This window comes from Phocoena phocoena, chromosome 19 (genome assembly GCF_963924675.1).
Source record: "Phocoena phocoena chromosome 19, mPhoPho1.1, whole genome shotgun sequence".
Taxonomy (NCBI): Eukaryota; Metazoa; Chordata; class Mammalia; order Artiodactyla; family Phocoenidae; genus Phocoena; species Phocoena phocoena.
Window position 1 is genome coordinate 29,943,181 of NC_089237.1, and position 27,645 is coordinate 29,970,825.

General features: G+C 37.0%; 1 protein-coding gene across 1 annotated transcript; it reads right to left on the bottom strand.

Moving 5' to 3' along the window:
• Positions 1-853: 853 nt before the first annotated feature.
• RAD51C (RAD51 paralog C) lies at positions 854-27,645 on the bottom strand. Its single transcript, XM_065897353.1, has 8 exons — positions 27,528-27,645; positions 25,388-25,646; positions 24,634-24,800; positions 23,040-23,173; positions 14,921-15,052; positions 8,315-8,381; positions 7,546-7,606; positions 854-929 (listed from the first exon to the last, which is right to left on the bottom strand). Exons 1-8 carry the CDS (start codon positions 27,643-27,645, stop codon positions 854-856), a joined length of 1,014 nt encoding a protein of 337 aa, XP_065753425.1.

Sequence of the window (27,645 nt, forward strand, 5' to 3'; positions counted from 1 at the left end):
GATAATTCAGTTTCAGAATCTCCTTCTATTTCTGTTTTTGTCCTTAAAAAATGAGACACTAAGAATATATCTGATTCAACACTATTGATAAATATGCATTATTTTTAGCCAAAAATTTATTTTCTATGATGTAAAATTACTGGAAAATTAACACTTTAAAGTGGGATATATTTCACTTATATGTGGAATCTAAAAAAATAACAAGAAACTAGTGAATACAACAAAAATGAAGCAGACTTAGATACAGAGAACAAACTAGTGGTCACCAGTGGGAAGAGGAAAGTGGGGAGGGGCAATAATGAGGTAGGGGATTGAGATATACAAACTACAACACTATGCATGAAATAAACTACAAGGATATTATTGTACAACATGGGGAATATAGCCAGTATTTTACAATAACTATAAATGGAGTATAACCTTTAAAAATTGTGAATCACTATAATGTACACATGTAACTTACATAATATTACATATCAACTATACTTCAATAAAAAAAGAAAAAAGTGGGATATATTTGATGACTATGATAGATCTATCAAAATGAGTAATGCTGGTATTTTTTTTTCTGAAAATCTTTAACGACTTTCACTTTAAAAATCTAATATCCTGACATTACACATGGCACGGAACACACTCCCCTATAAATAAGTATTTCCTCTGTTCTTAAGAATAAATTTCAGTTTAATTGTGACTAGAGAATTCTTTACACATACGACTATTTTGGGGATAATGTTCTAAGCATCAAAAGCTGTCCTCAAATATGCTTGCTGCCTACAGAAGTTAACAGAAGCAATTTGTAAATGCTCTCTTGAGATAATTACTGCCCACTAACACCAAAATCCCACTCTAATCAAATAATACTGACTGTGATTTGAAATGGTACTGTAGCATCCTTCTGGCTTGGTGATTTGTACAATGTTGCCAACCTGCTTAGAGAAAAAGAATAAATATACACAAACAGGTGATCTTAATTAATTAGTTCAGACGACTGATTTCATAATTTAAATTCATAGCTTTTTACTATAATTCTATTATTTTGTTCTCTAAGAACACAGAAAGCAAAGAAATATCAAAAATACTCCCTTAAAACAAGAGCTATATGTATACATGTAATAATTATTACATATAATAACAATAGGGGCATCCCCAGTGGCACAGTGGTTAAGGATCCGCCCTGCACGGGTTCGAGCCTTGGTCTGGGAAGATCCCACATGCTGCGGAGCAAATAAGCCCATGCGCCACAACTACTGAGCCTGTGCTCTACAGCCGCGAGCCACAACTACGGAGCCCATGTGCCACAACTACTGAAGCCCATGCGCCTAGAGCCCGGGCTCCACAACAAGAGAAGCCACCGCAGTGAGAAGCCCGCGCACTGCAACGAAGAATAGCCCCCGCTCGCCGCAACTAGGGAAAGCCCGCGTGCAGCAACAAAGACCCAACATAGCCAAAAATAAAATAAAAATAAAAATAAAAATAAATTAAAAAAAACCAAAAAAACCCACAATAGATTTGTTTACATAAGTGAAATTTTAAAACAACCAAAAAGGCCAATGACTGATTCAAATAAATTATTTTATACATGACAAGATACTATTTACACTTAAGAAAATAAAGTGGAAGAAAATATTTAATGAGATTGGAAAATAATAATATATGAAGTATAAGTTATACTGTATGAGCCCACATTTATGAATAAGTTTGTACATATACATTATATAGAAAAATTACTAAAAGACTACAATCAAAGGGACTTCCCTGGTGGTCCAGTGGGTAAGACTCCATGCTCCCAATGCAGGGGGTCTGGGTTCGATCCCTGGTCGGGGAACTAGATCCTGCATGCATGCTGCAACTAAGATCTGGCGCAGCCAAAATAAATAAATAAATATTAAAACAAACAAAACCAAAAAAAACTACAATCAAAAAGTTAAGTTGTTGTTACAAGGTAAAAGCTGTTTTTTTGTTTGGTTATCTACATCTTTCAAACTTTCTACAGTACTTGTGTATTTTTTTACGTGTTATAATGGAAGTATTAAGACAATTTCTTGGTATTTAAATGAGGAACACATACTCATATTATACTAATACAAATAATCTAGGAAAACACATTCTTTCAAAATGCTTATGTTCAGAAAAATCGCTGTCAAAACAGGACAAGGTCTGTTTAGGTATGATTTTATTGTGTACTCTACAAAGTAAATAATATAAAACTGAAAGCTGAAAGTAGTTGAGAAATAAAATTCTAAACTCTTATTAACTATGCTCAAATACCGTAACAGCAACAAATACAGTTGACCCTTGAACAATGCAGGGGTTAGGGGCACCAACCCTACGCAGAACAAAATCCAAATACTCTGCTTCAAAAACAAAGGAATTGATAAATGAGTCACCCAAGGGCAGGAAGCTGAAACAGTTTAGATAGAATCAGGACTCAAACCTTAGCTCTTTTAACTCCACATACTCTGATCTCTAATTGAACACAAAAAAACTCTTCCCCACACTTAAAGATCTGTAAAATGAAAATACAGATACTACATTTATTGAAAAAAATCTGCCTATAAGTAGACCCATGCAATTCAAACCCTTGTTGTTCACTGGTCAACTGTATAACAAAAAAAAATTTTTTTTTTTTTGCCCACACCATGTGGCATGTGGGATCTTAGTTCCCTGACCAGGGATCAAACCCGCACCCCCTGCAGTGGAAGCATGGAGTCTTAATCACTGGACCGCCAGGGAAGTCCCTAAGCAAAAACTTTTAAAGTGTCTTTTAAAAATTACTTTAAAACTGATATAATTTATTCACAATAGCTAAAAGGTAGAAGCAACCCAAGTGTCTGACAGATGAATGGATAAACAAAAGGTGGTATATACATACCATGGAATATTGCTCAGTCTTAAAAAGGAAAGGAATTCTGACATATGCTACAATGAACCTTGAAGACTTTACGCTAAGTCAAAAAAGCCAGTCACAAAAGGACCAATATTGTATGCTTCTGCTTATATGAGGTGCCCAGAGCAGTCAAATTCATAGAGACAGAAGGTAGAATGGTGGTTCCCAGGGGCTGGTAGGAGGGGAGGATGGGGAATTAGTATTTAATAAGCATGGAGTTTCAGTCTGGGAAGATGAAAAAGGTCTGGAGATGGATGGTGGTGATGACTGTAAAATAATATGAATGTACTTCATGCCACAGAATTGTACACTTAAATGGTTAAAATGGTAAATTTTATGTTACATATACTTTACCACAATTTTTTTTTTTGGCCGCAGCACGCAGAATGCAGGATCTTAGTTCCCTGACCAGGGATCGAACCTGTGCCCCCCTACAGTGGAAGTGCAGGGTCCTAACCACTGGACGCCAGGGAATTCCCTACTTTACCACAATTTTAAACAACTGATACAACTGTACAAAACAAGCATTCTAACTTAGAGAAAAATCATAGCCTCTCAGAGTTAAACGGATCATTTCTTTAAATGTCATATAATGTTGATTTGTTTTCAAAAATAATTCAAAAAGACATCTTGGTTTATGATGGTACTCTCTTAATTTTGAAATTGGCCCCTACTCAGGCATAATTCAAAAGAGAAGCAATCAGAGACCATCATCCATTAGCTTTTAGGTTTGTTCTTTCAGGATGAGAATAGAAGAATCCAAAATGTCATATCTTTGTAATAGCAACTGTCTGCATAAATAAAATAACTGTTAAGTAATATGTAATATAAGAATTATTGTGTTAGGGAGTGAAATCATCAACTTTTACAATGCTTTAGGGCTGATGGTCTATCTTTAACGCAAAATAAAACAGAAAAAATAGAGGCATGGAGTATTTAAATCTATCTTATTAAAAAAATCACACTTTTGTTTTTGTTTGTTTGTTTTGCGGTACGCGGGCATCTCACTGTTGTGGCCTCTCCCGTTGCGGAGCACAGGCTCCGGACGCGCAGGCTCAGCCGCCATGGCTCACGGGCCCAGCCGCTCCACGGCATGTGGGATCTTCCCGGACCGGGGCACGAACCCGTGTCCCCTGCATTGGCAGGCGGACTCTCAACCACTGCGCCACCAGGGAAGCCCCCAAAAAAAATCACACTTTTTGATTCAATGAAACAAAAATTAGCTAACCTTCTGAAAAAGTAGTATCTAAATCACCTCATATCACCATATGTCCAAAAAGGTACCCAGTACATCCAACTTTTCTGAGAAAATTATTAAAAAGCAAATAAGATTTTAAGAAGCATTTATGTTTATTAATAATCCTAACATCAAATGGGCATTAAGTATTAAGGTTGAAAATCTTCCTCAAATTTCTAGGTAAAAATAAAATTTATATTTCACGTCTGCATCTCAAGAGATTTTTTCTTTTTTGTGGTACGCGGGCCTCTCACTGCTGTGGCCTCTCCCGTTGCAGAGCACAGGCTCCGGATGTGCAGGCTCAGCGGCCATGGCCCACGGGCCCAGTCACTCCATGGCATATGGGATCTTCCTGGACCGGGGCATGAACCCGTGTCCCCTGCATCGGCAGGCGGACTCTCAACCACTGCGTCACCAGGGAAGCCCTCAAGAGATCTTTTTAAACAACAAACTAAACCAAAGAATCACTTGGCTCATGGCCCCAGCTGAGATGAAGCTTAACATATGGCTGAACTACATAGTTTAGGTCAGGAAGAAACAAGACAGAAGCACAATTTGTGCTTTAAAACTGAGACACATATGAAACACTGCGCGGGGGTGTTGATGTATTACTCCACTCTACCACCAGATCTCCTTGGCAAACAGTGGTATAATTCTGAACAATCTTGGCCTCATCTTATCATGAATATGCAAACTGGAGGAAAACCCACACAACATACCGGACAGAGACAAAAGTATTTCTCTTAATAACTACTGGAATGTTATTCCATTATTAATCAAAGGGTAAAAATCAGGCGTTTCTAGTGAAGATGTGGACTGGGGCATGAGGCGGAACACTTAAATTCAATTCTCAATATAAATGTGGCTAGTCAAGGTGTTTAGTTTTCTGCTCAAACTATAAGTGTTCATTTTTATAACTATTTTCCCCCAGCATGAGTTTCTATTTCCATCCTTTCAAGATAAACTAAATTTTAAAACACATACAAGATTTCATACAACTTTAATAACTTAAAGATATCAGATTTCAAACAATGAAGAACAAAACTATGTTGATTTTATTAAATGAGGTCAACCTATTCTGATTCTATAAAGTATGTACATTACTTATCATATATCTACGGCCTAGGAAAAAAAGCAGTTTGGAGAAAAAGGTTTTTACCTAAAAAGGAGGATAAGAGCTATACCTTCAGATTCGCTGGCAATCAATGCAATAATACAATTACATTATAGAAACAGCAATTATAGGAGAAAAGGAATGGACTCTATTATAAAGTCAGCTAAAAAATGTGGATACTACTACCTATTTCATAGTTATTTGGAAAATAAAATGAAATTATATATATACATACACAGAGCACTTAGCATAATAAAGAACAGTTAATAAATATTCAAAAAATGGTAGCTATTATTTACTACTTTTTAATCTTTCTGTGCCTTGATCTTCTCACTGCTAGTGATAATCGGTACAGCGTTTTCTAAGAGTTATTGAAGGACTCACAGATATAGAGAATAAATTAGTGGTTACCAGTGGGGAGAAGGAGTGGGCAATACAGGAGTAGGGGATTAAGAGGTACAAATTACTATGTATAAAATAAGCTACAAGGATACACTGTACAACACAGCAAATATAGCCAATATTTTATAATAACTATAAATGGAGCATAACCTTTAAAAATTGTGTATCAATATACTGTATACCTGTAACTTCCATAATAGTGTATATCAACTATATTTAATTTTTTAAAAATAGTTATTGAAGGGATTATATGAAATGTTGTATACAAGGTGCCCAGTTAAATACCTAGCACAAGCAAGCACTTATTAAAATGATAGTATGGGATACAGGTAAAAATTCATAGAACAGCACATTTCCCCTAAATATATCTATTCAATGTCAGTGTTCTACGCCACTCTCTAATTTCTTGGGAAAGATTAGTAAGAAGCTGAAGTCATAAAATGGTTAACTCTTAAGAAAGTAAGCATGATTTTCTGATCTCATGGGTGCCTAACCAATGCTAACTTCTAGAATTTGACAAAGGCAGCAAACTTCTTCTGACGAATGCATAAAAAGATGAAAGAAACATCTTTCTCTGCTCCTATTATTTTTCTCACTTCTTAGATGTATTCTATTAGTGAGTATGTAATACTAGAATAATAGTGGAAGACTACTACTGTATACTAGCTCAAGGGGAACTTCTAATAACATTTAAATAGTGGGATGTGCTTTCCAGAAACCTAAATCTGGGAAAATACAAGCGATATGTTCAAAAGACTCTCATCTGGAGAACTGCTGCCAAATCTTTACAATAGGGTTTGTTGCTGAGAAAAGAATTGCTTTTGTGAATCCAGTACACAATGACTTATTTACAGAATTGGAGGGACGGGAGTTGAATGTAAAGCACTATGTATCATGGAGAAAAAAAGTTACCTGAGGTCTTTGGAAATGTCAGCTTTAAAAGAGACACAAACTGCATGAACTAGTTATAAAAGATGTATACAAATATAATAGGGTCAGCTATGCGCTCAGGGTCAGTAAAACCTAACTTGGTCAGGCTTGATTTTTTTCACTTTGTACAAGAATGAAGAAATGCAGAAAAAGAAATAGATAGTATCTCTGACCAGACCCAATATGTCTTTAAGCAATCCTTTTTTCCATTTTTGCCCACATGCTGTCTCAATTTCCCTATTTTATTGGAGTATTTCCAAACCAAGTTCTCTAGGTTATACCAATTAACTTCAAAGCAGAGATGTTGGCATAAATCTAACATTTCTAGAAGTATAGAATAAAAGACTCCACGACTTTCAATTGCCTATTTAAAAAAAATGAAAGGTGGTTTGTTCACTTGCTCAGCAGCTTTAAAAACAAAGGTTTCATGCTGCCACAGTTTTATTTTAAAGAACAATACCTGTGACAGGCAAGTAAGTAACTGGATAATAAAAGTAGGACAGGAAAATATAAAAGAAAACAAAAACAGACACAATTTCACACAGGAAATACATTAACAAACTAAGAAAAACCATCCTATTTTCCACATAACCTAAAGCTAACCTCAAAAGTTTTCCTTTTGTCCTGATTTTACTCTTCTTTCAATCCCTTCCAGGAACACAGAGTACCTACCTCCCTCTGCGTGGTTAATATATGGTACTTGATTTCAAAGAGCTTTAGAAGGTAGCATTCTTTGGCCACCTACTCATTTCAGGAGCACCCCATCATTTCAATATTCCGAAGAATTTCCTAGGTAGTTAAATGTGCAGTGTAACAACATGTTTCTATGTTTGCTCTAGGTAATGAAGGCAACAAAAGCTTTGGTTCATGGGGCACTGTAGATCTCATCCACTGGACTAGCTCTAAGAAACTGATAAGTGTTCAGTGTAATTAACCCAATACTCAGAATTTTTAACTTATTTCTATACTGACCTTCGCTTCTGGTCCCAATGAAAGATTAGTCGTATTGTAGCAGCATGCCCCCAACTTTCCCCTGAGGGAAAAAGAACATGGTAACTGACTGAGTTATAAGTCTCTCAGAATGCCTCTGACCAAATACAGTTTTACTTTGCTTAATTTAACATAACAAAAGTATATCTGGTTTCAAAAAACCTGGTACATGGGTAACATCCTGAGATTAATAGATTTTCACCTATCTGTGGCAATACTGCAGATCATTATCACTATCCTCTATTTTCTTTTAGAAAACTTTATAGTTCGAGTCAACATATTTGTCAATCTTCCTTATCATCAGGCTTACTAACGTATTCCAGACCACCAGAAGAAAAGCAAAAGCTCTGACAGAATATTCTTAAAGATTTCAGTACAAATAAACCTTGAAGCACTGTGTTCTAACAAAGCCACGAGTAAGGTTAGAGTCATAAGCCTATTCATTACAGTTTGATTTGTATTTAAATGGATTCACCACTCCTCCTAAGACTGCGCTTTCTGAGGGAGTCATCTTATGAATATTTATATGCTAAGTACCTGACACAAGAGTTGCCAGACAGTAGATGCTCAATAAATGTTAAACAACTGAAAGGATGAGTATCTAAAGGCACGGTGCTCCACACTAAGATTTATCGGTGAATAAGACAGTCTTCTCTACTTTCATGGAGCTTACAGTACTCAACAAGTATCAAATGAAAGAGGTAGGAAAAGATGTATTTAACTAAAAATGTTTATTTGATTAATTGCCTACCCAGTGCAGGAACCAGCAAGGCCTGATTTTTATCAATCTTTGTCGTCATCTGATTGGTTAAAATTACCTACAAAAACAAAACGTGAGAAAATTAGGTGAGTCTCCTCCCAAATTTATCAAGTAAATAGTCACGTGATTTTAGTATTCTGAATATAATCTAATTTAAAGAAAGATATATGTAGGTAATGAAAACTTTTCTCATATATTTTTTAGATATTACCCATAAAAATGAGTAAAATTATCTGAATACATGATTCTACTGAATATAAAACATTTTTTAACAGACTAGAACAAAGAAGTTCTTATTGTGATAATGGAAGAAAAAAAATATAGTAGATAATACATAAAGGTCTAAAGAGACCATGTGTGAAAACTTCATAACTAGGAGCACAGGAAACATGGGAGTCTGTGTTCTTTACCACTGTTGCCTCTCTAGAATATATTTACTCAAAGGAATATAAAATCCTTAATAAATAACTCAATGTTTATACTTTTAGGGGAGAGACAGTATTACCATTTATGATTTTACAGAAAAAAAAAACTGAGGCAAAGAATTATGAGAAGAGATCTAAAATCATAGAGAGCACAGTATAAGTAGAAGAACTGGGAAAAGATAAAACCCAGTAACAGATCAACTGACCCAAAAATTATGACTATGCTAGTCTGCTGGTAATAGAGATATAAGTGTTGCCTTACTCACAGATGGCCTCCAGGCTAAAAATATTGCTAATTCTTTTGGATTAAATAGTGGCCTATAGAAAAGATTCCATGTTTAGAAAGATAGTAATTTTATTTTATTTACTTATTCTTTGGCCGCACCGCATGGCATGCGGGATCTTAGTTCCTCAACCAGGGATCGAATCCGTGCCCCCTGCAGTGGAAGCACGGAGTCTTAACCACTGGACCTCCAGGGAAGTACCGAAAGATAGTAATTTTACAGTAGAGATAAAGAAAGTGCTTAAAGCTACCTTAATATAGTAAAAGTCAGATTATCTGGCACCTTCTCATCTAAAATCCTCCAGAAATGGTTATTTTAAATATTGTTCCAATACAGATCTTCCCTCCAGAAATAAGACAGATACTACTTCAAGCTGAAACTGATAAAGAACTTCTAAGAAAAGCAATAAGAAAAGATACCTACTCTAAAAAAGTCATCTATTTCTTAAGAAAACTGAAAAGAAAAGGCTGTTTGGCTGTACCCACCACAGTGGTCAACACCCTAAAGTTTCTGTTTATCTACGAAGGAGAAATCTGTGATCCATCTAGATCTCAGTCAAGCACAAACTGGATGACAGCACTTCCTCTTAGTTCCTCTCCCCTTAAGTGCCATAGTGGTTTTCCCATGTGTTACCTTATTCCAGGTATCTCAGAACAAGCTAAGCAGGAATTTAAATTGGTAATTCACTGAAATATATGTCTTACTGGCATCCACAACATGTTGAACAATACTCTTTACACACTATCAAGTGTTTAATCTTTAGCAACTGGGATATTTACTCACACCAACACTTTTTGGTTAAAGGTGCACTATTCAATTCTGCAGCCATGGGCCACATATAGCTTTTTAAAACTAAATTAATTAAAACTAGAAATTCACTTCCTCTGCAGCATTAGCCACATTTCAAGTGCTCAACACCCATGGAACTACTATATCAGACTGAGCATTTTCATCTTTTTTTCTCTTTTTGGCTGCATTGGGTCTTTGTTGCTGTGCTCAGGCTTTCTCTAGTTGCAGCGAGTGGGGGCTACTCCTCATTGCGGTAGGTGGGCTTCTCATTGCGGTGGTTTCTCCTGTTGCAGAGCACAGGCTCTAGGCGCACAGGCTTCAGTAGTTGCGGCACGTGGGCTCAATAGTTGTGGCTTGTGGGCGCTAGAGCACAGGCTCAGTAGTTGTGGCGCACAGGCTTAGTTGCTCCATGACATGTGGGATCTTCTCAGGCCAGGGATCAAACCCGTGTACCCTGCATTGGCATGTGGATTCTAAACTACTGTGTCACCAGGGAAGTCCTGAGCATTTTCTTCTTTGTAGAAAGTTCTACCAGACAGCATTGGCTTAGAGAATATTACACATCTTACACATTATCCATTACACATCTTGAGGAAATTGTAAATAGACATACTGGCTTACCAGTTGTTCAACATCCCAAAATAAGAATTTGCATTGTTAGCATATACTTATAATTAACAGTATTTCTGCAAAAATGTTGGGTTTACCATGACATAAATGAAAATTACCATGTGATTACTCCAAGCTCCTAAAGAATGAGTCTTGGGAGTTCCCTAGTGGACTAGTGGATAGGATTATGGGCTTTCACTGCCATGGCCCGGGGTTCAATCCCTGGTCAGGGAATCGAGATCCTGCAAGCTGCGCAGCACGGCCAAAAAAATTAAAAAAGAATGGGTCTTAAAATAGTGAAGTGGGGACTTCCCTGGTGGCGCAGTGGTTAAGAATCTGCATGCCAATGCAGGGAACAAGGGTTCGAGCCCTGGTCTGGGAGATGCCACATACCACGGAGCAACTAGGCCCAAGCGCCACAACTACTGAGCCTGCACACCTAGAGCTGGTGCTCCACAACGGGAGAAGCCACCGCAATGAGAAGTCCACACACAGCAACGCAACTAGAGAAAGTCCGCGCGCAGCAAGGAAGACCCAATGCAGCCAAAAATAAATAAATTAATTAATTTAAAAAAATAGTGAAGTAATAATCACTTTAAAATTATAAACTTCACTGCTTTAAAAATACTTCTGTGGGCTTCCCTGGCGGCGCAGTGGTTGAGAGTCCGCCTGCCGATGCAGGGGACACGGGTTCATGCCCCGGTCCGGGAAGATCCCACATGCCGCGGAGCGGCTAGGTCCGTGAGCCACGGCCGCTGAGCCTGCGCTCCGCAACGGGAGAGGCCACGACAGTGAGAGGCCCTCATACAGCAAAAAAAAAAAAAAAAAAAGGAAGCCAGACATAAAAGACCACATATTGTATGATTCTATTTATATAAAATATCCAAAAAGACAAATCCATAGAGACAGAAAGCAGACTAGTGGTTGTTAGTGGCTGAAGGGAGGGTGCAATGGGGAATGATGGTTAATGGGTAAGGGAGTTCTTTTTGGGGGTGACGGAAATGTTCTAAAATTAGATAGCTGTAATGGTTAAACAACTCTGCAAATATACTAAAAAGCACTGAACTGTGATTTAAAAGGGTTAATTTTATGCTATGTTAATTATATCTAATAGAGCTGTTAAATTTTTTTCTGATAATAATCAAATAAATGCATCTCTAGAAGGACTCTCTCCATTATCAGTCTGCAAAGACTTAAAAGACTCAAAATTGGTAAAGAAGTGGGAAAACAAGAATTCTCATGCATGTTATACACATGAAATTAACATAATATTGTAAATCAAAATATCTCAAAAAAAATCTATCTTCTATTTTAGAAAAGAAGTATAATTGGGATCTAATCAAGAGGAAACATCACAGAAACCCAAAATTGTAACTTTTTTTTTTTTTTGCCAACCCATGTGGCATGTGGGATCTTAGTTCCCCAACCAGGGATTGAACCCGTGCCCCTGCATTGGGAGCATGGAGTCTTAACCACTGGACGGCCAGGGAAGTCCCCACAGAAACCCAAAATTAAGAGATAATCTCTAAAATCACTGGCTTCTATTCTTCAATACAGCAATGTCACAAAAACAAAGAAAGGCAACTAAAGAGATACAACATCTAAAGGCAATATGCGATTCCAGTTGGCAAAAAGAACGGGAAAAATTTGCTGTGAAGGACATCATTGGGATAATTGACAGAACAGGAATATGGATTATATACTAAAGTGCTGTATCAATATTAAATTTCCTACATTTGATAACTATACTGTGGACACATATGAGAATATTTCTTGTTCTTAGGAAATACACACTGAATATTATCAGATAAAAGGATATGATATATGCAACTCTTTTCAAAGTGTTCAGAAAAATATATACATAAACTCTGTGTGTGTGTTTGTGTATGTATAGAAAGAGAGTGGGGAGAGAGAATAAGAATGAAAAAGCAAACCTTGGGAAAGGTTATATGGGAGTTCTTTATACTATTCAAATCAACAAAATAAATAAAATTCTATCTTTTCCCCACTGAACTAAAAAAAAAAAAAAAGAAAGGATTCCCATTCACTGTTGTAGAGAATATACTTTGGGATATGCTTTCTGAGGGCAATTTGATAATATATTACAAAAGGTTTAAAAATAGGGATATCTCACTGGCTTAATACTTTCAGAAATGACTGGATACACGGACAAAGAAGCATATATAAAGTTGTTGACTCCAGTGTTTTACATGGTGGTTAAAAAACTATGCCACAACCATACAGTAGAATACTATATAGATGTTAAGGTAAGGTACATTTATAAAGTAGTATGTATGGGAAGAGGTTCATAGTATATTAAGTAAAAAACAACTGTTTGCTTGATTGATTTTAATATGATTTCACTTAAAAAATACGTATGTTTACACAGAATAAGTTTGGAAAAATATATACAACAAACTTAACAATAATCATCTCTGGGTAATAGATAATATAATTGCTTACTTTCTACACTTTCAATTGCTTAAAACTTTTTTTACAGCAAGTAAACATAACTTAAAATTGTAAAATGTACTTATTAGCAAAGGTCATACATGCCTCTATAGATGCTAACTGGGAAATTAAAAATCAAACAAAGAAGAATTAATAAACTAAGAGGAGAAAGTATACACTCAACCCACAAAGTCCTACCTCTAGAAGTAGCTACTGTAAATGTTTTGGTCCTTTCAGATCTTTTTCTTCATATGTATAAATATAAATGCACATATATAACTTCTGTTTTCTTCAAAAATTGGGATCACAGGGCTTCCCTGGTGGCGCAGTGGTTGAGAGTCCGCCTGCCGATGCAGGGGACATGGGTTCGTGCCCCGGTCCAGGAAGATCCCACATGCTGCGGAGCGGCTGGGCCTGTGAGCCCTGGCCGCTGAGCCTGCGCGTCAGGAGCCTGTGCTCCGCAATGGGAGAGGCCACAATAGTGAGAGGCCCGCGTACCGCAAAAAAAAAAAAAAAAAAAATTGGGATCACGCTAAATATATTATTATGTAAGTTGAATTTTTTCACTTACTCATCTATCTGGATATATCTTCTTCCATGTTAGTGCGTGTATATTTACATTACTCTTCTTAAACACTGCATAGTACTCCATGTTGTTATTTAGATTACTTTTTTTTTTTGGCTGAGCCATGCAGCACAGCTTGCAGGATATCAGTTCCCCAATCAGGGACTGAACCCAGGCCATGGCAGTGAAAGCCTGGAATCCTAACCACTAGACCACCAGGGAACTCCCTAGATTACTTTTTTAATCAGAAAAGATGAAGCTATTTCTGTTAAAAAACAAAAACCTAAGGAACTATGCAACCCATTAGCCTTGAGTGCCCCCTACTGGGGACTCTTCACTGATATTAACAGAATGCTAAATTACAAATTAATGCCGAGAAATAATTCAAAGACAGGACACTATGTTTTCAGCATATGGCAAAAAAAATCTAAAAACTCAAAAGAAAAAATGTATGTTTTGAAATTATTGAAGAGTTATTTACATATGATGTATTACAGCCTTGTGCAAAGGACTCTAATTGGCGGTGAAGACAAGAAAATCAAGGTAAGCAGTTTGATCTTCTCCCATCTCCCTCCCAGACAAGTGTGTATATTTGTGTCAGTGGTAGGATGAGGTTGCAAAGAGAGAAGTGAAAACGGGCAATAAAAAAAAGTTTTTACCTCACTCCTTTTTTTTGTTTTTGTTTTGGGTTTTTTTTGGCCACAAACACACAGCACGCAGGATCTCAGTTCCCCGACCAGGGATCGAATTTGCACCCACTGCAGTGGAAGTGCAGTCCTAACCACTGGACCACCAGGGAATCCCCTACCTCACTCCTTTTATCTCTTTACTTCTGAACTTATCTTTATGTCTCTCCTCACACTACAAATCTAGAAGCGTTAGCTCCACCTCTAAACATCTAGGTTGTTTACACTATGTAATTTTTCTATCCGAGTCTGTGATTATACACTATGTAATAATCAAAGACTCAAGGGTAGAAGAAAAATAGGGATGTTGGAAGAGCTTACCTGAAGAACGTCAAGTATGTTACAAAGAAAACAATGCAATTATCAAAGATGGCATTTCTTTATCAAAGTCCATTTTTATAATATGGCATCTTGATTATGCTTTTTATTTGCCAGGAAAACTGATATACAACACTTATGACTGGATTTAATATTTTTTATAGAAACCAAACCAAAACAAAACTACATTCAGAACTGTATATCTATATTATTTGCTTTTAGTCAAGCAAATTCTATTTTTGCTATTTCTAGACTGTAACATTTTATTTTTTTACTTTTATTTATTTATTTATGTTTGGTCATGCTGTGTGGCATGTGGGATCTTAGTTCCCTGACCAGGGATCAAATCTGTGCCCCCTACAGTGGAAGCATGAAATCCTAACCACTAGACTGCCAGGGAATTCCCTAGACTTTAACATCTTATATAATCTTGACTTTATAATAAAACTCCCTTTAGTAGTAATACTTACAGCTAATCTGTGGTTATTTGCAAGGCTGATCATTTGCTGCGCTAGGCCATTTAGTAACCGAGTACGAAGGGATAGGTCATCTAGGTCATGACGAAAAGGAAAAGCAATACCATCCACTATCACTAATCGAACCTAAATAAAGAAGAGATAATGATATTAGGTTTGGTATTTAAAATAAAATAATAAATGGCAACCAAAAAGCAGAGTCCATCACAGGAAAACAAAAAACAAAAAACCTTAAAATCCAGGGTTCTATTTCCAACTCTCCAAAGGCTTCATTTTGGTCAGGTATAAATCTGTTCAATGCTTTCTGCACTAGTCACCAAAAGTTAAAATGTACTCTGGTTTGATAATTTATCATCTTAAAAAAGTAATTCAACAAAAGAAAAAGGGGCAATTACAATTTTCTTGCAATTTGCCACTACACCCAGTCTTTACAGAGGTGTACTGATGAAAAGCACTTGAAATCTTAGCAAAACCAATTTCTCAACTAAATGTCAATTTTACCTTCAGGGTTCTCTTTATGTTGAAAAAAAAAACCAAACACTCAAATATTGAATTATAAAACCTTTTTCAAAAGCTTAATTTTTTTTTTTTTTTTGCACTACACAGGCCTCTCACCGTTGTGGCCTCTCCCGTTGCGGAGCAACAGGCTCAGGACGCGCAGGCTCAGCAGCCATGGCTCATGGGCGCAGCCGCTCCGCGGCATGTGGGATCTTCCCGGACCAGGGCACTAACCCGTGTCCCCTGCATCGGCAGGCGGACTCTCAACCACTGAGCCACCAGGGAAGCCCGATAGCAGTATTTACTACATGGAAATCAGCAAGCAAATCAGTTACAGATCAGGACTTGATTTGTTTTGCTGGTTGTCTAGACTTTTAATAAAGCGATGGGAAAAAAATGTCATAATCAGATTGACCTTAAAAATGTGTTGTGTCTGTAGAGAACAGACTTGCGGTTGCCAAGGGGGAGGGGGGTGAAGGAGGGAAGCATCACTTTGCTGTACCGCAGAAATTAACAAGACACTATAAATCACCAATACTTCAATAAATTTTTTAAAAAGTGTTGTCTGTATCCATTGCATTGTGAACTACACAAAAAAATGAGGAAATATGCTTCTACTTTTGGAAAATGAATCCAATAACTAGGAATGATCATTAAATCAAAAGAAGAAAAATACTCCACGGGAAAACACTATATAATTGCAAGTTTTGGTCCTAGGGTATTTGCAACGAGTCCCAAATACCTAGGGCATCCAAGGACCTCTCTGCTCAAACCAGAGGAGCTATACAGCCTAACTTATAATGCAAGACTAGAAATAGGCTGTTTTCCTCTCTACAGTACAGATTTTACTGAAAGTGGCTGAAATACAAAGATCTGGACGTTCTGTTAAGTGGTAACTGTCACACTCATGGCTTTTCTCCAAATTTAGGGAGCAAGCTCCTGAATATGCTCTGGTGAGTTTCCTTGGTCTCTCAAAAGGCAGATTATACCGAATGACAGAAAGTCGATGAAGTACAGAGTTTGAGTGGGTAGAATAAAACAAGCATTGTCAAACAAACAAACAAAAACCAAAAATCAAGCACTGTCATTCAACTCATAAAAGCTGAAATTAAAAAGTCAACATGGGACTTCCCTTGCAGTCCAGTAGTTAAGACTTCACCTTTCAATGCAGGGGGTGCAGGTTTGATCCCTGGTCGGGAAGCTAAGATCCCACATGCCTTGCGGCCAAAAAACCAAAATATAAAACAGAAGCAATGTTGAAACAAATTCAATAAAGACTTTAAAAGTGGTACATATCAGGGACTTCCCTGGTGGTGCAGTGGTTAAAAATCCGCCTGCCAATGCAGGGGACACAGGTTCGAGCCCTGGTCCAGGAATATCCCACATGCCGCGGAGCAACTAAGCCCGTGTGTCACAACTACTGAGTCTGTGCTCTAGAGACCCAGAGCCACAACTACTGAGGCCACCTGCCACAACTACTGAAGCCTGCGCATCTACAGCCTGTGCTGTAGAAGCCACCGCAACGAAGAGTAGCCCTCACTCACTGCAACGAGAGAAAGCCCGCATGCAGCAATGAAGACTCAACGCAGCCATAAATAATAAAAATCTTTTAAAAAATGAGAAAAGAACCATTTAAATAAATAAATAAAATAAAATAAAATAAAATAAAAATGGTCCACATCAAGAAAAAAAATCTTAAAGAAAAAAAGTTACCAGCGTGAATTTTTATTTTGGTCGTGCCCTGTGGCTTGTAGGAAACTTAGCTCCCCTCGACCAGGGATCAAACTCATGCCCACTGCAGTGGAAGTGCAGAGTCCTAACCACTGGAAGGGAATTCCCTCCAAAGTGAATTTTTTAAAATAAAAATTAGGAATCCAAGAGAGTTTTAAACTATGTTTCAGAAACATTTTGTGTAGTGTAATTCCCTTCTGCCAGCAGTTCTCTCCTTTGTGCAACTAACAAAGAAGAAATTTTGGGTAAATGGACCATGGGATGACTCCATTTGATATTCCTTCTTTTTTTACTATTCACTGACACTAAGAGTGGTTTATTAGAGATATGAGGTCTTTCCCATATCACAGATAAATTGTTCAGTGTAGAAAAATGAAAAAACTGAGGATGTATCAAAATTCTGTAATGTCAGTAAAATAACCATATTTTCCATTTTCACAAAATAAGGCTCAATAAAGACCCCATAGGGCTTCCCTGGTGGCGCAGTGGTTGAAGGTCCGTCTGCTGATGCAGGGGACATGGGTTCATGCCCCGGTCCGGGAGGATCCCACATGCCGCGGAGTGGCTGGGCCCGTGAGCCATAGCCGCTGAGCCTGTGCGTCCAGAGCCTGTGCTCCGCAATGGGAGAGGCCACCACAGTGAGAGGCCCACATACCACCAAAAAAAAAAAAAAAAAAAAAAAAAAAAGACCCCATAAAGAAAGAATATAAGAACATAAAAATTGTGAGAAGCACTTAAGAACGTATTTCCTGTCACAACCAGTCATCTAGATTTCTGGTCTTTTTACCTCTTAGGGAAAAATCCTCAGTAAGTGGTGCTGGGAAAACTGGACAGCTAAATGAAAAAGAATGAACACCATACACAAAAATAAACTCAAAATGGATTAGAGACCTAAATGTACGCCAGACACTATCAAACTCTTAGAGGAAAACATAGGCAGAACACTCTTTGACATAAATCACAGCAAGATCTTTTTTGACCCACTTCCTAGAGTAACGAAAATAAAAACAAAAATAAACAAATGGGACCTAATGAAACTTAAAAGCTTTTGCACAGCAAAGTAAACCATAAACAAGACAAAAAGACAACCCTCAGTATGGGAGAAAATATTTGCAAATGAAGTAACAGATAAGAGATTAATCTCCACAATTTACAAGCAGCTCAGTATCAAAAAAACAAACAACCCAATCAAAAAATGGGCAGAAGACCTAAAGAGACATTTCTCCAAAGAAGACATACAGATGGCCAACAAACACATGAAAAGATGCTCAACATAGCTAATTATTTGAAAAATGCAAATCAAAACTACAGTGAGGTATCACCTCACACCAGTCAGAATGGCCATCATCAAAAAATCTACAAACAGTAAATGCTGGAGAGGGTGTGGAGAAAAGGGAATGCTCCTACACTGTTGGTGGGAATGTAAATTGTTACAGGCACTATGGAGAACAATATGGAGGTCCCTCAAAAAACTAAAAATAGAGCTACCATATGATCCAGCAATTGCACTCCTGGGCATAAATCTGGAGAAAACCAAAATTCGAAAAGATATTTACATGCACCAAATGTTCATTGGAGCAGTATTTACAATAACCAGGACATGGAAGCGACTTAAATATCCATCAACAGATGAATGGATAAAGAAGATGTGGTACATATATACAATGGAATATTACTCAGCCATAAAAAGGAATCAAATAATGCCATTTGCAGCAACATGAATAGACCTAAAGATTACCATACTAAGTAAGCCAGACAGACAAATATCATATGGTATCACTTATATGTGAAATCTAAAAAATGATACAAACGTATTTACAAAACAGAAACAGACTCACAGACTTAGAAAACAAACTTATGGCTACCAAAGGGGAAAGGTGGGAGGAGAGAGATAAATTAGGAGGTTGGGGAAGAAAAAAAGGAAAAAGAGAAATGGTAAAAATTCATCAAATTCCTCAACAACAGTAACACAGGAAGCTAATCAATTCAGCAAAAAAATACACCTCTGTTGTTTCACTTTCATCATGCTTGTTAATGTAAGCAAAAATATCAACCAGCGTTTATGTTAAAACAGTACCTGTTCCTCAGTGAGGGGAGCAACTTCTTTGCTGAATTGGACAGCCATCAAGTGCTTATTGGTAGCTTAATTTTGCCAAATAATGGCATAGGTCAGATATGGATAAATAAGTTTAGCAAAGTTCAAATCGATGAAAACCTCTTAGGGAAAAATCCTGATGTAAACAAAATGCAAGAAAATTCTGTAATAGTCAACCTTATGGTCCATATTTTGAGGAAAATACAGAAATTTATTTATTTATTTACGGCCACACCGCATGGCTTGTGGGGTTTTAGTTCCCTGACCAGGGATCGAACTCAGGCCCTTGGCAGTGAGAGCACAGAGCCCTAACTACTGGACCACCAGGGAATTCCCCAGAAAATAATTTATAACCAGAAATAAATGGTAGCTAGAGCTCATCAATGAATTTGGTAAAGTTGCAGGATACAAAATTAATAAACAGAAATCTGTTGCATTTCTATACACTAACAACAAAAGATCAGAAAGAGAAATTAAGGAAACAATCCCATTTACCATGTAAAATGGTTCAGCAACTGTGAAAAACAGTTTTGCAAGGCCTCAAAAAGTTAAACATAGAATTACCATATGATCCAGCAATCCTGCAACTAATAACTAAAAAATATATAGTAAAAGAAACAAGGGCATCAAAATGGTACACTAGAAAATAACTATCTAATAAAAAAAAAGAAGGCAGTAATGGAGAAATTGAGAAATAAGGTATAAGACATATAGAAAAAAAAAAAACAGCAAAATGGCAGAAGTACCTCCCTATGAGCAAGCATGTTAAACGTAAATGAATTAAACTCTCCAATTAAAAGGCAGAGATTGGCAGAATGGATTTAAAAAATGACCCAGCTGTACGCTTTCTACAAGAAACTCACTTTAAGTCCAAAGATACATATAAGTTACGTGTGAAACAATGGAAAAAGATATTCCCTGCAAACAGTAACCAAAGAGAGCTGGAGTGGCCAGACAAAAGAGACTTTAAGACAAATACTGTTACAAGAGACAAAGAAGGACACTGTATAATAATAAAAGGGTCAGTCCATTAAGAAGATATAACAATTATAGGGAATTCCCTGGCGGTGTGGTGGTTAGGACTTGGTGTTTTCACTGCCATGGCCTGGGTTCAATTCCTGGTCAGGGAACTAAGATCCCGAAAGCCAAAAAAAAACAAAAAGAAGATATAACAATTATAAATATATAGAGACCTAACAACAAAGCCCTAAAATATATAAAGCAAAAACTGATAAAATTAAAGAAAGAGGACTTCCCTGGTGGCATAGTGGTTAAGAATCCACCTGCCAATGCTGGGGACATGGGTTCGAGCTCTGGTCAGGGAAGATCTCACATGCCTTGGAGCAACTAAGCCTGTGCATCACATCTACTGAGCCTGAGCTCTAGAGCCCTCGAGCCAAAACTACCGAAGCCCGCGTGCCTAGAGCCTGTGCTCCTCAACAAGAGAAGCCACCACAATGAGAAGCCCACGTACCTCAGTGAAGAGTAGCTCCCACTTGCTGCAACTAGAGAAGGCCCACGTGCAGCAAAGGAGACCCAACGCAGCCAAAAATTAATTAATTAATAATTTTTAAAAATGAATTTTTTTAAATCAAAGAAAGAAACAAGACAGTTCTACAGTAATAACTGGCAATTTCAAACAGCTCAAATTCAATGATGGATGTAACTGGACAAAAGATAAACAAGGAAAGAAAAGACTTAACAAGACTATAAATCAACTAGAATTAGCAGATCTATACATACAACACTCCACTCAACAGCAGACTACACATTCTTCTCAAGTGCACATGGAACGTCCTCCTGCATAGACCAGATGTTAGGTCACAAAATAAGTCTCAAATTTATAAAGATAGAATCATTGTTATCTTCTCTGACCAGAATGGAATAAAATTAGAAACCAACAAAAGGACATTTGAAAAATTCACAAATATGTGGAAATCAAACAACACACTCTTTTTTTTTTTTTTTTTTTTTTTTTGCGGTACACGGGCCTCTCACTGTTGTGGCCTCTCCCATTGCGGAGCACAGGCTCTGGACGCACAGGCTCAGAGGCTATGGCTCATGGGCCCAGCCGCTCCGCGGCATGTAGGATCTTCCCGGACCGGGGCACGAACCCGTGTCCCCTGCATCGGCAGGCGGACTCTCAACAACTGCGCCACCAGGGAAGCCCAACACACTCTTAAATAAACAAAGAGTCAAAGAACTCAAAATGGAAATTAGAATGTACTTAAAGATAAATGAATATTAAAAAATAATATACCAAAATTTATGGGATACAGTAAAAGCAGTGCTCAGAGGAAAATGTACAGCTCTAAACAACTATATTTTTTAAAAAAGGGAATTTCCTGGCAGTCCAGCAGTTAGGACTGCACACTCTCATTGCCAAGGGCCTGGATTCAATCCCTGGCTGGGGAACTAAGATTCCACAAGCCACATGGTGCAGCAAATAAATAAATAAATGTTTTTTAAAAAGAAATAAAGATCTCAAACCAATATCCTAAAATTCTACTTAAAAGAACCAGAAAAAGAAGAGCAAACTAATCCCAAATAAAGTAGAAGAAAGTAATGAAAATTAAAGTGGAAATAATCAAAATAGACAAGAGACAAACAATTGGAAAAATCACTGAAATCAAAAGTTGATTCTTTGAGGGACTTCCCTGGTGGTGCAGAGGTTAAGAATCTGACTGCCAGTTCAGGGGACACAGGTTCAAGCCCTAGTCTGGGAAGATCCCACATGCCATGGAGCAACTAAGCCCGTGCGCCACAACTACTGAGCCTGCATGCCACAACTACTGAAGCCCACGTGCCCAGAGCCCGTGCTCTGCAGCAAGAGGAGCCAGCGCAATGAGAAGCCCACACACTGCAACGAAGAGTAGCCCCTGCTCGCCACAACTAGGGAAAGCCCGCGCGTGGCTATGAAGGACCCAACGCAGCCAAAAATAAAATTAATTAATTAATTAGTTCTTTTAAAAAGAGAGAGATTTTTAAAAAAAAGAAAAAGAAAAAAAGTTGATTCTTTGAAAAGATCAACAAAATTGACAAGCCTTTAACTAAAGTGACTAAGAAAAAGAGAGAAGGTGCAAATCACTCCAGTCAGGAATGAAAGTAAGGACATTACTACTAATCTTATAGAAATAAAAAACAAAGAGAATATAATGAACATTTGTATGCCAAAAAATCAGATAACCTAGATGAAATGGACAAATTCACTGAAAGACACAAACTACCAAAACTGACTGAAGACACAGAAAATCTGAATAGATTTATAACAAGAGATTGGATCAGTAATCAAAAGCCTTTCAACAAAGAAAAAATCAGGACGAGATGGCTTCACCAGTGAATTCTATAAAATGTTTAAAGAATTTACACCAATTCTTCTCAAAGTATTCTGAAAAGTAGAGAAGGGAACTTCCTAACTCATTTTATGAAGCCAATATTACACTGATACCAAAGCCAGACAAAGACATCACCGGCAAAGAAAACCACAGACCAAATACAGATGCAAAAATCCTCAATAAAATACTAGGAAACTGAATCTTGTAGTATATTAAAAGGATTATATATCATGATCAAGCGGGATTTATCCTAGGAATGCAAAGGTGGTTTAATATGAAAATCAATCAATGAAACACACCAGATTAATAGAATGATGGGTGAAAAAAGCCACATAATCGTCTCAGTTGATTCCGAAAAAGCATCTGACAAAACCCAACACCTTTCATGATAAAAACAATCGACTAATTAGGAATAAAAGAGAGCCTCCTCAACCTGATAAACATTGAGCCATACCTTTGAGTGTTCTGAAAGGAAGTCTGGAAGCAGATAAACTTGTGCCAGTAGCTCTGTGTAGTCACGACAACGAAAATAATAAATATGGGAAAGAATATTTTCAAGAGTGAAATCCTGCAAAGCTTTGGGGTGCTCTGAAATAAACAACAAAACAATTTAAAAATAGTTTTACCTGTCATTTCACAAACTATCATTTCATAATTCCTGACCTCTTATTTTCACCTTTTCCACTGTTTCCTTACATACTAGACTAGAAATTTAGACACATACACAACTAGAGTTTTAATGTCTATCTTTTCATATTTCTAGTTATTGGCTTCCATTGAATAGAAGTAACACAATGGAACTTCTTTCTTGTTTTTTTCGTAAGACTCCAAATTAAAAGTTAAAAGGAAAAATGTTGAAAAGCAGCATATTTTTCCCTTAAATGCCACAGTATAATTTGGTATTTAAGTAGAAACAATGATATAAAATAAAATTCTCTCCTTAGATTTGTTTTTTTAAAAATAACCAGATTGGTTCTGGACATATTTCAGAGAGAAACAAGTTAAAAATCATTGCATTTAAAAACGTACTTAAGTTTTAATGCTGAAAGAAAAACCAAGAAATTAAATTTCAGAAAATATTTCCTATTACAAATATACATTTAACCAGTTCATTTTTAACCAAAAAACAACAGCTTAATCACACACCACTCATTAAAAACTATACTCCAGTGCTACATCCACAATATTTACAAGATCTTAAGACACTATTACAAATTACACCTGTGACATGGATAGCTTACAAGACTTTCAATAGATATACTGGTCATTGGTTAAAAAGGACACCTAGTACTACAATGAAAATAAAAATATTCAGCTGATTATATTCATTTAAAGGGAATACAAACATCTTAGGAAAAGCATTATGTTTTTTAACATTTCTAGAAAAAATGCACATCCAAAAAATAAAATACAATAAAGCAAAAGAAAAGCAAAAGAAAACAGTCAAACCAGAAACCATTTAATTTTATGAGTAACTGAAGGACACGAACTAGAAAACAAATTACCTTAAAAAAAACTTTTTTAATCTAACACTTTATTTCCACATAATAAGCGCAGAAAAACTTCCCAACACTTTTAACAATACAATTAACATAGTTGTGAAGTCAATTACATACTCAGAGGCACATAAGGTCAATCAGCCTAATTTTCCAAACATTTCCAGACATGATTTTTCAAGGCCACCCTTGGTTTTTGGAAAAACCAGTATGAAAGTCAATATACACTGAATGCATTGACACAACATTTAATACTTACAGTAAGGTGTCCAGTAACATTAGCTAACACCTGGCAGGCCAGAGCATGATGATTTGAAGTCATACATTGAAATACAGGTTTGTCCCACAGCTCCTGCAGTAAAAAGTGAGGGCCACAAAAGGGGACAAAAAGGCCAGCCCAGGTGTGGCATTTCTCAATTTGTAAGAGAAGTATGAGCGTTTAATACTAGGACACGGTCATTAAGCTTCACGTTCCAAATGGTCTCTTGCTTGAGATGGATACAAATGAAAATTACTTTTATTATACAGAAAAAAGAGCACTTGCCAACTTACCTTCTCCCATATGTGTTCCTGCTATAAGCTGCAGGTGCTGAATGCAGGCATTAGCAAGGTCTACCACTCTATCAACCATAAAACTCCCCTCTGTATCAATAAAAACTGCTTCACCTTCCACTCCTCCAAAACATTCTGGTATCTGCACATCTACTGCCAACTGCATACTGTCAAGAGAAAGAACTGAAATGACCAAATCATTATCATGATCATCTAAGGCAGTGTTTTTCAAACTCCAAATCACAACCCATTAGATACCACTAAATATTTTATAGGTATAAATATACTCTGCAAAGTAACAGAGATGGTTGACTCTCCACGGCTCCAAACATATGTGAATCAACTGATGAATGGATTAGGGGGAGGGTGTGCCTATAAAACCGCAATTAAGGAGTCTTTAGTGGTTTTTAGGCTTCTGGGAATGGAACCCTTTATTATACAAAAATCTACTTTCAAACATTTGGCTTTCAAATATATTCTCAGGAATTAATTCTATAATAAAGTAGAAGACTGCTTATTGACCCCACTGACCACACTATACTGTTGCAAAAGAAACACTTTTGAGTATCAAAATAATTGTATCAATTTATCAAGATGGGGTGCTGAAGTAAGGCATATGTTGATATGTTTGATGCACACATACAGACACACAAAATTAAGAGCACATACATGCCTTTTTTGGTCTCCTAACTGTATGCCACAACACAATACTCTGTTACTTACATAAATGTAAGAGGAGAACATTTTATTTTACCATAATTGTGTTTTTCCAACACCTGGTGCACCACAAATTTCTGTTGTTTTGGTTAAGGGTACGCCACCCCCAAGAATATTATCTAGTGCTGAACAGAAGGTAATTATGAAACTCTGGGTATGCTCCTGCTCAAGAAGTTCCAGTGCTGTGCACTTCTTGCCTGACTCAGCTGTACCAGAATAACTTGTTTTATTTGTGAGACATTCTCTTCTTATAATTTGCAGCGTTTCTAAGGCTTCCTCTTTAGATATCCCAACTTCTGAAAGTAAGAAACAGAAACAAAAACATCTGATTTTAGAAATTTAAAAGTCATATGTTATTGAGTTGTCTTCATTAATTTTAATTTTTAAATAACAAGAATGATGACAGGAGTACAGAAACATAAAAATGTAACATTCGATTAAGTATTTAATTTTTCAAGTTAATAAAGGCATTTATCTATATTTTCTTAGTCTTCACATACTTAAAAGATTTATCTATTACCTCAGAAACAGAATTGAGAAACCTAAGCCTCTAAAGCATTTCTGAGTATCTACAAGAGTATCTATCTCAGAAGGTAGAAATGAAAATGTCCTTTTTTTTTTCCTTTTGGTCCTTTTACTATCTCTTTGGTCTTTTACTATCTCTTTTGGTCTTATGAAGCCATAATAAACTTGCTCTCATAAGGTATACAAATTATTTTTTAGAAAAGAATGAAAAATGGCCTCTTTAACTGCCTAAAACAAGATGCAGATTTAAGAAGTGCATGTGCATGTATTATTCATGAAAACATTGGAATGAAAAGTTCATGGATCACTGCAAACTATTTAATAAGAAAAATTATTTGATGCACCAATAGCTTAAACAATACACTTATGCTTCCTTAACTATACAGTTTCATTCCTGACAACATGGCCTAAGAAGTAAAATGGAAATTACAAAACAAGCTGCTTATGGAAGAAATAATGGAGAGGATATCACTTATGAGTTTGATATATCAGTGCTTGATTGGGTAAGGATATGAACTATAAATTTGGTGCTAACAAAAGACATTAATGGTGCTAAGGAAATGAAAATTCCATCCAATTTAAGAGCCTTAACTCGTCTGATTACTTAGGTTTCTCATTCCTGACCGCACCACTTACTATGTAGTTACTATGCATGGGCAAGTTACTTCTTTATGCCTCAGACTTTTCTTCTACAAAATGGGAATGAAACAACACACATAAAAACCTTGGTAGAACACTAAGCCCATCCAAAATGCTTAATAATTGTTAGCTACTATTATCATTCAGATTCTCTCATTTCTTTTTTGTAAAACCAACCTGTTGAAAGAAAATGAGCCCATCAAACTTTGGGGGATACAGTCTTTGGCATAAGACTTAAGACAAATAGTTAACATTGGCTTTACAACATTTGTTCTTGAGTAGAGAGTTGAAACCTTATTTTCAATCGTTAAGGGAAATGGCTTAAAATTCTGTTCTATCTTAATAACACAGTTCTGGGCATACTGTAGTGTAATGTGCACAGTGAGAGTGACTGCAGAGAGCTTCATTTTTGTGTACCTCAGAAGGAAGTGGCTCCCACCAACATATAATCTGCAGTGTTCTGGAATGTGAGTTTGGGGGGTTTTTTCAGTGAATTACATTAAGAGAAGCGATGTCTTCTTTCTACTGCTTTCTCCAGGTTCTGGGGATTCTACTCCCTTTGTCACTCTTAATTTACCTCATCCTATCACGAACAGTGCATTTCTTAAATTTAATCCCTGCCGCTTGGATTTTGTAACAGCGAAAATTAGCCTGTCTGGATTTCAATCCTGCCTCCACAACTGCCTAGCCCACTCATAATGAAAAGTTACTTAGCCTCCCAAGCATCAGTTCCTTCATCTATATACTGAACATAATAGTCCACGTTAAAAGGGTTCTTTTGAGTATAAATGAGATAATCCTCAGAGGCTTCAGCAGCCACTGGCAGAGAAAGCAACTGGTGAATGTTTCCAAGACCACAGTTCTAACCATTCAAACCACACTTAAGTGGAGTCAAGGAGCTATTTCACGGTGTAAACGCGGCGGTGGGCGGCGGCAGAATCTGGCCGAGAACGGGAATGGAGGCGGCCCCGACAACGGCCAGAGTGCCTCAGCTTGTAATGGGAGTCCGTTACCTTTGCTGAGCTCGGAGGGTTTCACCTCTAGTAGTTCCTCAGCAGTCTGGAAACCTGCAGACACCAGCTTCACCCTCACCGCTGGGGATAGGGGCAAACTCAATAAATCCCGCTGCAT